Raw genomic sequence first — 14,939 nt, 5'->3', positions numbered from 1 at the left:
GTGCCCCCTGCAACTGGAAAACGGCAACTGGACCTGGAGCTGAGCTGTGCCCTCCACAACTAAGACTGAAAGGACAACAACTTGACTTGGAAAAAAGTCCTGGAAGTACACACTGTTCCCCAATAAAGTCCTGTACCCCTTCCCCAATTAAAAACAAAAACAAAAGACACTTGTTTGGGTGTATTGCTTTCTTTTTATTTTTTATTTTTTGACAAATCTGAGTTCTTAAGCATATCTGATACTTATGAGAGTTTTATTCATTTAACAACTCTTCACTGAGTAACCGCTAATCACTTGGGAATATGAAAATGCTAAAACAGTCTCTGCTTTCAGGTAGTGACTAGGAAATACATGGTAAGTAAGTATTGTTTAGTAAGGTTTGATATACAGATAAGTTATGGAAATTTGTCACCTTTACAAAGGGAAATTTATGGCCTGCTTTTAGGCCAAAAGGGGAAGGCAGAGCCGTTCTCTCAGCTTCTGCTGTTTCTCAATTGCCTTCAACTCAAAATAATCCTTATGTAGAAGTGGCATGTTTTGGGGGGCATATTCTAATCCCTTTCAATATTAATGTGGATTACTTTTTGCAGCTTTTAGTTTATTATTTATTGCAGTTATTTATGTTTCTGTCTCTATTAGGTGATCAATTCCTTAAGAAAAAGACCTCTCTTATTCACCTGCTCAACCTCAGGAGGGAGCTCAGGCATTAAATAATTAAGGAAACCTATTGTACCCTCTCTAATCAGTCCATAATTGCTATGGGTGTGCAAAGCAAATACTCAACTTGCTAGAATTACTTTAATGTGAGAGTAGCAAGCTTTATGACTTCTTGTGTATTATATATTGTGGTTGTGCTGAGGTCTTTGCCTCCATCTGCATTCTAGGATGCATTCAAGATAAGCCAAGTGTTATTATTCAAAATAAGAGGCTAGATTAATTGAGTAATGCACCCAACTAATTTTCTTAGTGCATGGTTTCTTTGTACTTAAAAGAAAAATTCAGTAGATTTCTGTTCCAAGGTCAAACGGATTTTTTAAAAAAAATAATTAAAGTGCTTTTTATTCCATTTCACTCACAACCAGTGTTTTCATTTGCAATAACTAGTAGCTGGTTCCCATGTAAGCTGTAGGCATGAAACTGCTGTTAAAAATGTGTGACTGCTGAAATTTGACTTAAAAATTAAAAAGCAAAATAAATATCTAACTGTACAAATGACCAAGGTGTCGTTCCTGTACGACTCGCTCTTTCCAAATATTTTGAAAGCAGAACTCTGTGTTTTGAAAGCTCTCTGCAAAACTAAACACAAAGATCCCCAGGAGACCCTAGGCCAGGAAATGCTTTCAGCTAGGTCCCAATCTCACCCTTCAAGGCGTGGGACTGGAAACGCGGAGCCACGGGAAATAATTGAGGGCAGCCAAAGGCCGCAGGGGGCCGCCCCGCTGCAGGGCGGAGGCGGGGACCGAGCGTTGTGGGGCAGAGAGAAGCCCTCGCTCTCCACGGCGCCGGGGTCACGGCTCCCCACCCCTCTCCACTCCTTCGCGCAGCCTGAATCCGGGTACCACCGGCGTTTCGGGGCGGCCCCTTCCGCTCGTTGCAGGCGCCGGGCCTGGGCATGCAGCTTCAGCGGGGACTGCGGCTTTTGGGGCTCCGGGCCTACGCAGGTCCAGTCGCCGCGATCGGAGCCCCAGCCGTGGGCCGCGTCCTCCGCCCCCGCGCGCCGCTGGTCGGATCCCGGCCCCGCCCCGGCCTCCGCCTCCGCCTGGCGCCCCGCCCCTGGCCGCTGCGCTGGGCAGCCGCTCCCGCTGCGAGCCCAGACCGGCCACTCGCTAGCGCCAGAACCATGGAGCACCCCGGAGCGGGTGAGCGCGGGCTGCGGAGCGGGCCGGGAGGGGAGACAGGAGCCTGGGCGCGTGCGTCTCGCCCAGCTCTCGGCTTCTGGGAGGGCTTCTGCCGGCGTCCCCAGCGCCGGGAGCGCGACCCCTCGCCCGCCCCCAAGTCTCTTATTCCGTCTTAGCGGATCTCACCTTTGCACCGAAGAACGCAGTGCAACCGGGGTGTGATCAGTGCACGCGCTGTTGTTGCGACGGGAAGTGAGGGGTGTGAACCCAGCTTAAGTTTCAGTTTTAATTCCCGCTTTCTGATCTTGTGACCTTTAGTACAGACTTCATGTCAGCACACAGCCTCCGACGCTGTGTGGGGTCATCAAAACCCAGAAAACCTGTATTTTTTTCCCTATGTCACAAACATTATAGACCTGACACTTTTCGTTTAGGATTTCATTCTAGGTGTAGAAATGACCTTATTAATTTGGCGCCAAATCCGTAGTAGGGCCCAGAATTAATTTACAGCTTAGATCAGCATTTACTGTGAACTGAACTTTGCATACAGCGTGTTAGGAGATGGACTTTCGGTGAAAGGGACCGAAAGCTAATCAGAGAAAAAGTGCTTTTCTTTGTGGTCTTTATAGTATAAACGCAAAAAGAAAAAACAAACAAACAAAAAACAGAAAAAAAACAAAACAACAACAACAAAAACTAGAAAAACTATTAAAATGTTCAATTGTAGTATATACCCTGTTTCCCCGAAAATAAGAGCTAGCTGGACAATCAGCTCTAATGCGTCTTTTGGAGCACAAATTAATATAAGCCCTGGTCTTATATAAGACCCAGTAGTATATTATATTGTATTGTGTTATTATATTATTATACCCAGTCGTATTTTACTATATATTATATAAGAGCCGGTCTTATAGTAAAATAAGACCGGCTCTTATGTTAATGTTTGCTCCAAAAGACGCTTTAGAGCTGATTGTCTGGCTAGGTCTTATTTTCGGGGAAACACAGTAGTAGCTGTTAGTGCGGATACGTTTACAGTTATTATGGGGATGAAATGATAAGGCCTTGTGGGTCGGTTCGGAGGATTTGAGTTTTTGAGATACCGATAGCATATCTGGGTCTTTTCGTTATTCATATTAACAAACCTTAAGATGTTTTTCAAGGTTACTGTTTCTTTACATTTCTTTTCAGATATTAACTTATTTTGTCCATTTCTCTCTTAATTTGGATTGTACTTTGTTTTCTTTTTATGATGAGGAAACTAAAGCATGGGGTTTAAGCGACTTGTTGATTATCACACAGCTCTCTGCATTTACCCAGATGTTAAGATGCTACTATTTTTAATCAGTAAGCCAGGTCTAGCATGGATGGTATTGACCTTTTCTATTGATTCTGGAGGACTATATATACCTAGTAGAGTGAAGAATCTTCCTTATTTTACTATCCAAACAGGAAACTTGCATTTTGTGTGACAAAGAGCAAACCCTCTATCCTTTTTTCCTCTACTGGCCTATGATGAAGTCCTTTGCTGGAGTGCATTTATATTTGAATATTAGTGTATACTTAATGTATAATTTTATAATATTTTAAATGTATGCATTAATTGTTTTCTTATAAAAGTAGTCCTATTTAAAACATCTGAATAGTGGAAAGTGGAAACATACAAATATACTGAAAACAGCTATGTCAGCATTTAGAAATAATTTATATCTTTTAGGCTTTTCCTATGTAATTGTAATCATAGAGCACATGCAGTATTAGCTTTGCTTTTTAAAAAGCTAATATTATAAACTTTTTTTTGTAGTTGCAGTCTGCATAGCCATTATTATTTGTTGTCATTAGAGTGAGTATGCTTTGTTTAACCATTTCCCTATATTAGGCATTTAAGCTGTTCCACTTTTTTTTTCTAATAAAGCTGTGTTGAGTCTGTGTTGACATATGTAATAGATACCCAGATATATCAGTGAGAGGAATATTTTCATGGCTCCTGATCTGTTGCCAGACTGCCTTCTGAAAGGGTTACCTCAATTTACAGCTCTATTAACTGTGTATGTTAAGAGGCAATAGGGCATGTTGCTTGAAAGGACAGGTTTTGGTGGCACAGCAACTGGATTTAAATGCTAGCCCCAAGACCTAGCTGTAACCTTGGGCAAGTTACTTAAGTGGCTAGTCTGTAAAATCAGTAAAATAATAGTACATCCCTGACAGCATGGTTGTGTGGATTAAATGAGTTACTATTTGTAAAGTGCTTCCGGCTGTGCCTAGTATATAGTACATGCTCAAATGTCAGCTGTTGTTGTTATTATTAGTAGTAGTAGTTTGCCAATTTCACCTCATCTTTATTATTAGTGCACTTAACAGCATTACTTTTATTTGGATTTGTACAAAAATTTTTATTTCATTTTGACTATGGTTAGACCAGAATTTAAGTACTCAAAACAGTCAACTTATCGTATAAAGGCTTTATTTTAGGGTCAGTTATTTTAGGCAGTTTTCCAAAAGGAAAATATTTATACCGTCTGTAAGAGAACGTGTAGTTGTGATGGATGTGTTTGATTCATGTCTGCTAGCCTTTGCCCAAACACTAAAGCTTAGGGAATTGGAGGAAGGCTTCTAGATTTGAACCCTGTTGAGAAACATTGCTCTATAGGATGACCCGCAATTCTTTCAAGAATTACTTGGAAGTGGTATTCTCTTTTTCTTTAGTTAATAATTCATATCTTCAAAAATTGTTTCAATCATTCCGTAATTTAATGTAACAGTTTGTATTTCATGTTCTAGACTCCTGTTGATTTTGACATATTACACTCGAGTTTATATTAATATGTACTTTGTTTAACAAGATGTGGAATGATGTTGAACAAGTCATATTACGCTTCAATTTTTATTTTTATGTCATATGGGATAGTAGTAGTATCTTTCCTTCATTCACCCTATGAAAATGAGAATCTGATGTGCTGGAGCTGCTGTTAAACACCGGGAAGTGTGTGTCCAGCACATCACGGACATTGAGATAACTGTATGGCACTACAGCTTATGTGAGTTACTAACCACTCCCAAATGTGCACTTTATCCATTCCCTACAAATATGTTGATCACCAGCTGGGAGTTGAACACTGTGCTAGGCATTGAGGAATCAAAGGAGAGTAAGAGACAGACTTAAGGAACTTGGAGTAAGGTGATCAAGCCGAAAGGGGCATAGCTGTGAATAGCTCCCCCTTTCATTTTCAGAAGAGTCATAGTTTCAGTGATAAATTATATGATCCCTTCAGCTTAGAATCTAATAGGGAAGGCAGACAACTGGACATCTATAACTGATATATTTGTGCTGTGACTGGCAGAAGCACTAAGCATCTGGAAGGAGACTGAATTACCTAACTCAGCCCTGAGCTAGGGATCAGGAAAGTTTCCCTGACAGTAAACGTCTCGTGGGAGTTTTTACTTTTCAGTTGATTGTTCTCAGCCGTTATCACAATCTCTTATTCTACTGCAGCACTAGAATAGGGAGGAAGTGAAAGGGAATCCTCTGGGGCATTGGTTTTCAAACTTCCATCACACGTTAGAATCACCCCGCAGAGCTTTAAAAAAAATAACGGAGGAGGCTGGCCCGATCTCCAGAGACTGTGATTCTGTTGGCCTGGTGTGGGACCAGACGCTGGTAATTTAAAGCAGGTCCTCAGGTAATTCTAATATGCAGCCCGGGTTTAGAATTTTCCCATTAGGGCGACGTTGTCATCTAAGGGATGAGATCACTACTGGGGCCTAGAGAGATTACATGGCTTACTGAGGATCACACAGCTGGTGAGAGGGCGGGTCCATACTAGAATATCTGTCTTATGATTTCTCGTCTCAAACCCTTTCTGCTATAGCCACCAGCTTGCCTTGCATCATCACCTGAATGCCACTATTATCGCCATTGTCATTGCATGATTCCTTTTTGGTATAGCCAGAGTGATTCCCATACCTCTTGCTTTCTAACTGTTGTTGATTAATTGAGTTCGACATAAACTAAGCATTCAACTATTTCAAGAACTTTTCTCATTAAAAAAAAAAGACTAAATTTAATTCACGTTATTTAATTCTCATTCTTGCCTTCAAAATGTGTTATTAGAGCACAGAAGTCAGCCTCCCTCCCCCATTCCACATTATGCCAATAATCCAGTCTATTTCCAAGTAGCACGGGGACTTTGGAGCTAATGTAGACATGTTAGTGTTAAACGGGCGAATTTCATACTACTAAGTTCTTTTCTCCCCAGCTTTATTAAGGTGTGGTTGACAAAATGTATTTTTTTGACGTATACAGTGTCATGATTTGATGTGGAATGATGACCATTGTGGAATGATGACCACAATCAAGTTAATTAGCACATCCATCACCTCACACAGTTAACTTTTTTTTTTGGATGAGACTGCTTAAGATAGATTCTCTTAGTAAATTTCAAGAATACAATACAGTATTAATAACTATAGTCACCATTGTCACCATGCTGTGCCTTAGATCTTTAGAATTTATTACTGACTTCTTAGATTCAGCATAAAATAGAGAAAAAAGTTGGAGTTCTTTAATTTCATTTTGATTTTCATTCTGCCTTGTGCATATTTAATTGTACAACTACCACTGCTAGTTTTCCAAGTATAAGCTACATGGTCAATTATGATTCTTTTTGTTTAACTGCATGTGCCCAAAGGTAAAAGTTATGTATTTATCTATTAAAACTTTTGTTTAAGTGTAAACTGCACTTGTATTTTTCAATGCAAGCATAGAAATAGTAAACATTTACATGTTCTTACAAATTTCAAATTGTTTTGTTTGTTATTAGACTCATAGTAAACTGGAAGATTTTTTTGCTTGTTTTAATCATTGAATTTCCAGAAATGCATGTTTAGAGCCATGTATTTTTGACTGAATTTCCAGTGTTAATGTAATAATAGAGAGAAAAAATTTAAGTCTTTATTGAAGAAAAAAAATTATGACCAGAACTTATACAAATGAGAACATAGTGATATTGTTAAAAGTAAACATGAAAAATACTGACAAGACCTTGTCGGTTTACCGTTTTCAAAAGGAATGTGAAAAAATAGAGGTTTAGAATTAAGAATATATAGCTATAAAAGATCATGAAGATTGCTGATTAACTTAGTCTTCACCTGAGTTGAGTACTACGCTTCAGAAAATTATTAAAGCTGTTTAGCATAAAAATGATTTTATAAAAATGTGGACTATGACATAAATAATAAGTAGCTTCACAATATATTTGAATACAGTTGTACCATTTCTTAACAGATGTTTACTCATATTGAATTCAGTTAGATTAGGATATAAGTTAAATAAGTTAAATAATACATTTTTCTTTTTGTGATATGTTAAAGGAGGAATAAATTCCAGTGAGTGTGAAAATGTGTCCAGGAAAAAGGAAATGTCAGAAGAATTGGAAGCCAGTACTATGGATTCTCTGGTAGATAGGCCATTTGCTACTATAGATGTTAAAGATGATTGTGAAAGTAAGTACTTTATTAAATACATATGTATTTAGAAGTAATGAATAGTAAATTTAGTGATACAGATTTTTTTTTCTTAATGAATTACTTCACCTTAAACACTTGTCATGTTTTGAGTTTGGGGTGTTAGTTAATAGTTATCTGTTGATATTTTATTGTCAAAATTTTCACAGATAATGCTAAGACATGTCTCACAAAATTTTAGATCAGATCATTCTGTACTTTATAGCAACATCAGAAAATAATGGGCCAGAACATACCATAGTATATAACCTCTTTCTTCATCTATCCTGGAGCCATTGCTAATTTTAGCAGTACCCAGCCATCTCATAAATATTTACTGGCCCTGGAACATAAGCCAGGCACTTGCGAGGCATTGGGAGGGTCACCAGTGAACAAGACAGACATTAGCCCTACTCTTCATGGAGCTTAACAGACTAGTGTTAAAAATAGTTCAACTTTTAATCAATTATGCATTTATTAAATTGATTGGACCTTGAGAGCCCCATCCATAAACTTTAGCTATCCAATGCTTACTTGATTGAAATACTGCCGGAACTACATAAATATCTAAATCTGAATTTCCTGTCATTGTAAAAACAATACTGTACATGATATTTGGTGTTACCCCACTGAAAATGTGACAGGTTTGCCTGTTATCCAGGTTACTTGTGAATAAGAAAATAAGGGAAAGCACCAATGTATTCCAAAAATATTTATTGACTGTATACTCTGTACTACTCACTGTTTGTGGCCTTATGTAGAACTTTACTATGCTTTGATACGGTTTTATCTTAAGATGATTGGGGGTCTGTAACTGGAAGCTCCATAAGAAATTATTTAGTTCAGTCTCTTCATTTTTGAGAAGAGGAAGTGAGACTCAGAGAAGTTAAGTAAATTAGCTGAAGTCATGTAATTGAAAAAACTAGTTATAGAATCTGTGATTTCTGATTCATTAGTCATTTCTTTGATACACATTTATTGGATACCTAGGTGTTGGCACCAGATATTGGGAATATTGAAACACATGACAATATTGAAAAGCATTACCATCAAGAAACTCATAACATCATTGGGGAGCCAATACATCAACAGCTATAATCCCATAAGATGAATGCCATCCAGGATACTGTGAGAGTACATGGGGCAAGGATGTGTGTGGGAGGTGTCTCACCTGTAGGTGGGAGTAGAGGGTGTCCTGGAAGGCTTCCTACACGTTTGCAAGAGTAGAGGCCTGGTCGATAAGTATGAACTGTCCAGGGTTCTTTCCTCTTTGCTAACTGTCCTTGAACTTAACCGATCAAAAGAATTTTCTGTGGACTTACATAAAAGTACAAATTCCTCTTTTCCACCTTGGTGTCAGGCCAGGGAACCTTTTTTGTTTTATTTTTTTAAACATCCCATGTGATTCTGACCCTCAGCCAGTCTCAGAAACCCCACTGCTCTTTATCACACTGTATTTTGATACAGTAAATCTAGCTTATATTTTGGGTAGATGTAAGGAGAGAAGGATGCTTAAAATGTATTAAATCCCTGGTATCTTATTAGTCAATTTTTCGTATTCCATAATCCAAAGGGCAAAGGACATATGAAGAGGTGTTTACTCGGGGAAGGCATGGGTTTTCCATCTTTTCCTTTACAGCTGGCCTGTAATGAACAGCTTTTGTGGGGTTCACAGCTGTTAGAGAAACCTTTATTTAAAGAATTGGTAAACATGTTAAGTAGAGGAAGATACCCTTTGGAAATGAGAGGCAAGAATAGCAATGATTTAATCATGTTTTCCACTTAATACTCTACTTTTTGAGCAAATAAAATGAATATATCTAAGAAATGCAATCACTTCTTTCTGACTTCATTACTCTAATTTGCATATAAAAATAAAAAAGAAATCTCCTGAATAATAATGCCTAGGGTTTCCAGGCGGGAATTCCCGCTTATTCTCAGGAATTTTTTTCTCTTTCCCATTCTTGAATCCTGAGGAAAGTTGGTCGGGAAATCGGGAAAACTGGCTCCTTGAACCTAGTAATACCCACAATGGGAAATAAACGTAGTACTCACAATGTCTCTCATAGATATTTTCCCTACTTATCACTAGGGTTTCCAGGCGGGAATTCCTGCCCATTCTCGGGAATTTTTTTCGCTTTTCCATTCCCGAATCTCAAGAAAATTTGGTCAGGAAATTGGGAAAATCGGCTCCTTGAACCTAGGTGATTGGTAGTATTGGCCGTCACTTTGTGGAAACGATTCATTGTGGAGAACAGAAAACAGTTTATATCTCAGGATTAGGGAATGGGAAAGCGAAAAAAATTCCTGAGAACAGGTGGTAATTCCCGCCTGGAAACCCTAATCATGCCAATGTGCCCAGGTGGGCATCTCCCATCCACTCTTCTTCCCTCTGATCCCTGGTGCAGTTTCTGAATCACCATTGGAGAGCTTGTAAGTCAGACTGGAACAAGACGTTCAACTTGTTCATCGTTCCAGCTACAGGTACTTCTGACTTACACATGTCTAATACATGGGAAACAAACTACTTCTGCTAGGTATTGAGAGTGATACCACCAGAATCCCAGAAAGCAAATCGTATTTCTGTAGCTAATGTATTCTTATATCTGCACTGGTGAGGAAAAACAATGGTCCCTGGGACGAGAAAGAAGGAAAGGGATTTGTCAGTGGTTCTGTGGTCCATTTGTGCTTTGAAAAGTATAGCTGCTGCTTCAGAGGACGGACATTGGGAAGACTTGCCAATTCTTCATACGAATAGGGATCTTTTCTCTGCATTATATGGTACATTTTTATCAAAGAAACGACATTATGCATGTAAGTTAGGGGCTCAGGTCCATTTTTAGCTATATAGTATTATACCACTTTTTGATAGTTCAGACTTTGTCAGTTAAAAGTTTTTGTGGGTTAGTCTAGACTCCAAACCACTATGCATAATATTACTTTTATGGGAAGATATATTTCAAATTCCAAGCTCCAACTTACACACAGTCAATGGTATAAGAGAAACGGAAAACCTGTGTTTTAAGTTTTGGTTACTTCATTTTTTTCTTGTGATACCTAGGACACTTAAACTGAGCTGGGCTTCTTCAACTGTTAAATGTGGATAATCCCTCATGGTATTACTGTACAGATCAAAAGAGGTAGTCTGTGCAAGAAGGAAATTAAAAAATGTAAAATTATGTACAAATGCTACTTGTTAAACCTTGAAACATATCCCTTAGTTATTTGGGGACAACTTGGTCTCTGGTTTTTATATTAGTATTTACTAAAACACCAAGGAAGAAATAGTAAAATTCTTTGCAAACCAGAAATTAGTAGTTTTTCTACAGTGAGATTTTTATAGAAATGTACAAAAACTGGGATTTTTGTTGTCAACCCCTAAACCCTTAGGTAGATATAGTATTTGTGTTCAAAACACAGGACAATTAGTTTGTGACTCCAGTGGATTTGGGACTTTCTCTTACATTTAGTAACATGGAAATTGAATCAATTGAATGTCTCTGTGGTAGACAGCAACCTTAAAATTCTCAAGTAGCTGGTTGTCTTTGGTCCTTTCAGTTTCCTTTGATGGGTGGAAATTGTGAGTTAACTGCCAAGAAATTCTTGCAGATAGAAACCCTTGGCAGACTGATGGGGAAAGTAGCGCTAACAAGAACACCGTGGGAAGGGGAATCCTTGCCAGTAAGAAAACTCCCCAAATGTTTGTTTCTGAGTGTCTCAGTGGTCAATTGTGTTACCTTCAGTGTGGGGATCATGATTAGGTGTCGTGTGCTCTGGTTGGCCGAAATGGGTCTTTATGTTTTTTTGTTTTGCTTTTGAGAAGAGACTACATGTTAGGATATTAAAATGTGTTAGAATATTATGTGAGAATTAAACATAAAATATATTAGCTATTTATATATGTGTATATATATTAGAATATAAATATATATTAGATATAAAATATCCAAATGCATATACAAAAGAAAATCTTTTAGAATTGTTGAGGAAGCCATACGAGTATAACCTGAGCCACGTCTTCTAGCTTTATAGGTCAGACATGATCTAAGAAAATCCAGTATTAGTGAGTTGTTGATGGGATCTGGATGGGTCTGTTCCCTTTACAAGGGGAAGTGTCAGTGGTCAGTTGGTTAGAAACCCAGTAAACCATGTTGAAAATTGGTATACTGTTAGTCCTGCCTCTAAAAGTTGAGTGGGAGTCTGCAATGGAGAGTTCCTCTACTGCTGATGGGAATACCTTAGTGTGCTTCCTATAGAGTGTAAATTTGTGGAGAGCTTTAGTTTAATTGACTTTACTCTCTTAAGAGAATCAATCACAGTCTTTAACTAACAAGCCACATTTAAATCAGGATTCAAAATAAAGTATTTGAATGAGTTTATTTTTTTTTAAAGTCACATGCCTTTATTTCCTAAGTAGAATTTGGTTCTCCTCATATTGAAATTATTATAATTCTTATTTTACCTTACATAGAATTTTAACCTTGTAATTATTGGAGATTTTAGCGACATGGAAAATGATAATTTTGTTATTTATTAACTAATACTATTAGGTTGTATTTTTAAAAACACTTTGTTAAGTATTTTAAAATACAAATTGAAACTTAACCTTTACCTGAAAAAAATTTTTTTATAGAAAAATGCTGTATCAAAAAAGGATGGAATCTCAATACCTTGTATAGTATGTGATTATCTTCAGTCAGTTTTTAAAAAGGATAAGTTATGTTTTATGCCTTCTCTGTAATTGATTGGGAAAGCATATTCCGTATTTTATTATGAAAGGGCATATGGCAAATTTTTGTCCAAAATTATACAGAAGGTTGATACTTAAACAAACAAACAAAATAACAACAGGAAAACAAATAGGAAAGCCCAATAGATACATTAACTCATCCAACACATAATTATTGAATGCCTGCTATGTACCTGGTACTATTATTTGTGCTGGGAAAAGGTTGTAGAAGATAAAATGCAGTTAGTAAACAAATATATGGAAAGTTCTTTAACTTCATAAGTATCAAAGGATGCACCTTAAAATATGATTGTGACTTACCTGATTGACAATATCTTTTAAAAATAATACTCAGTGATTTTCATGTCATATCTACATTGCTACAGACAATGTGTTTTTATAGTCATTTTAGAATGGAGTTTGTTGGGATCTCCGGCAATGTTCACACATAAGATAGAGCCACTCATGGGATTCCTAGTATAAGGACATGATCTTACTTGTGGAAACAAGTTTAATTCATAAATATGTGTGTCGCAATGTTTTTTAAATAATAAAAATATTGGAAAAAACCGCAAATGTCCAAGATTAGGGAATGGTTGAATAAGCTAGACGAGTGCCTTAAATTACATATTATGCAATTATATATTATGAAAATAATATTTCTGAAAACTATTACAGGGAACATTTTCTATATAAAATGTAGAGTGAAAAAGTTGTGGGAAATGTATGTGCTGTTTGTTTATAATTGTGTAAATACTTTATTGATCGGTCACTAAAATTAATAGTGGTTGTGTTGTAATAATAGGTTTATGAGCGAATTTTTTGTTCCTTTCTCTGATCTTCAAATTTATGAATGCATCATTCTTTTTATGAAATGCTTCAATTAAACATTTTAAATGTGGTTAAAAACTTGCTTGTAAAGGTGTAAGCTTCATTGATTCGATAAATAATAGAGAGCTGCATAAACTCATTTCTCTGATGTTGTTATCCTCTAAGATATTCCTAATACTGTTAAACTGTGGTGGTTAAAAGTGAGGGTTGTGGGGCGTCTGGTTGGCTCCGTGGTTAGAGCAGAGTGCTCATAACACCAACGTCGCCGGTTCGATTCCCAGATGGGCCAGTGAGCTGCGCCCCCCCCCCCCCCACAACTATATCAAAAACAAGGACTTGACCTACAGTTGAGCTGCACACCCTCCACAACTAGATTGAAAACAATGACTTGTCATGGAGCTGATGGGTCCTGGAAAAACACACTGTTCCCCCAATATTCCTCAGTAAACATTTTTTTAAAAATCCTTTAAAAAAATGAAAAAGTAAGGGCTGAGGAGTCAGACTGTCAAGTTTCAAAATTTGCTTCTATACTTTCATATTGTGTATTTTGAGCAAGTGTCTAGGCTCAATTTCATTTTCTGTAAAATTGGCATTATAATTGTAGCAATCTCAAGAATTGTTGAGAGGATTCAACTCATTAATATAGGGAAAGTTCTTATAACAGTGTGTGGCACAGAACTAACCCCTGTAAAGTTTTATTCATTTAATCTCACCAAAGTTTTTGCCTAAATATATTTGCTAAATTAAATATTTAAAAAAATTCCCCTTGAGCAATAATTTTTAATCATATTGAGTGCTTCGTGCACAATGCTAAATTCTCCATATTTTCTTATTTATTTTTTAACTTTTTTTATTAGTTTCTTCACATTTTCTTAATCCTCACAGAAACTCAATGTGGGTGGGAGGGTAAAATTTTTTTTTTTTTTTTTAGATATTTTATTGATTTGCCAAAGATTATTCAGATAGTAAGGGAAAATAACTCTATGAAATATAGAAGGTAATAGTTTAAGACATATAATTAAGGAGTTTGAGGAGTGATTACTTCAAAAACTTTGCTTAAGTAGTACAAGAAAAAAAGAGAAGAAGATCAAAACAAAATCTAGTTTATTCTGAGCTTTTTGGCTAGGAGCAAGTGTGAAAACAGTCAACCAGCAATAACAGATAGACTACTTAATTAAATTAATTTCTCCCATAATTCATTCCCTTGTAGTTCTTTGAGGGAATAAAATGACATGTAGTGCTTTAGGTGAAAAAAACAAATGCATAGGTCAGAAAGTTACAGCCTTTGTCAACAAGACCAGATTCATTAGAGCACATTAAATGACTACTGAAATCATTGTGAAAATTAACAAGTGTAATAAATGAAATTTATGAGATGGGTTTACAAGCTCTATTGCAACTCATTGTTTTTTCTAAACAATAAAGTTACTCTAAATAATCCAGTGAAAGACCCAGCGCATATGGCTAAAGCTTTTTACATTTTGCTCCTATGGTCACTGATCTTTAAAGTTTTCATTAGTAAACTAGACATTACATGAATACTTTGTTCATTATATTTTCATATGAACTAAATAAAAAGTAATAGAAAATTGCATTTTAGAACTTACACTATGATTTCAATGTTAGAAATAAAATGAAGTTCAGTAAGGAATAAAGGGATTTTATATTCTGGCTGTACAAATAGACTTTACAAATAAAAGACAAAGAAGATGTGAAAATAGAAGAAAAGAGATATTGGGTTTGATGTTTAACAAGTTGACTATAAATGAGAAGGACTTACTGAATTAAAAAGAAATATATTACAAGGTTAAATAAAACAAGTATAGCAATAAATACTCATGGGATTCTTCTTTTTTCCCAGCTCTCATCAGGTATTTTTCTCTGTGATTCCTGCCAAAAGAAAATTTTAGATAATCCAGTTGAAAAGAAAGTTAAATAGTTGTTGGTAAGATTAGAGGAAGCTAAGGGAATTTAGAAATACCCTGTGCTTCTTTATTTTTACCAAGAGGTTGTATTCGGAACTGGGGTTTTTACATTATGTC

General features: G+C 36.6%; 1 protein-coding gene across 11 annotated transcripts in view; it reads left to right on the top strand.

Moving 5' to 3' along the window:
• The first annotated feature begins 1,437 nt into the window (after positions 1-1,437).
• Positions 1,438-14,939, top strand: part of AKAP7 (A-kinase anchoring protein 7) — a 108,689-nt gene continuing 95,187 nt past the window's right edge. For 4 of the 11 annotated variants that reach the window (XM_019729384.3, XM_019729379.3, XM_019729380.3 and 1 more), the window contains exons 1-2: positions 1,440-1,859; positions 7,206-7,337. In XM_019729384.3, coding sequence (XP_019584943.3) covers positions 1,613-1,859; positions 7,206-7,337 — 379 coding nt within the window. In that variant the 5' untranslated portion in view covers positions 1,440-1,612. Of the gene's footprint in view, positions 1,860-7,205; positions 7,338-14,939 lie in introns of all 11 variants that reach the window. The other 7 variants (XM_019729382.3, XM_019729385.3, XM_019729383.3 and 4 more) reach the window with 4 other exon arrangements.

This window comes from Rhinolophus sinicus, chromosome 2 (assembly GCF_057876585.1).
Source record: "Rhinolophus sinicus isolate RSI-liver-muscle chromosome 2, RSI-T2T, whole genome shotgun sequence".
Classification (NCBI taxonomy): Eukaryota; Metazoa; Chordata; class Mammalia; order Chiroptera; family Rhinolophidae; genus Rhinolophus; species Rhinolophus sinicus.
Note: the sequence above shows the minus strand (reverse complement) of the source record. Positions and strands in the feature narration are given on the sequence as shown.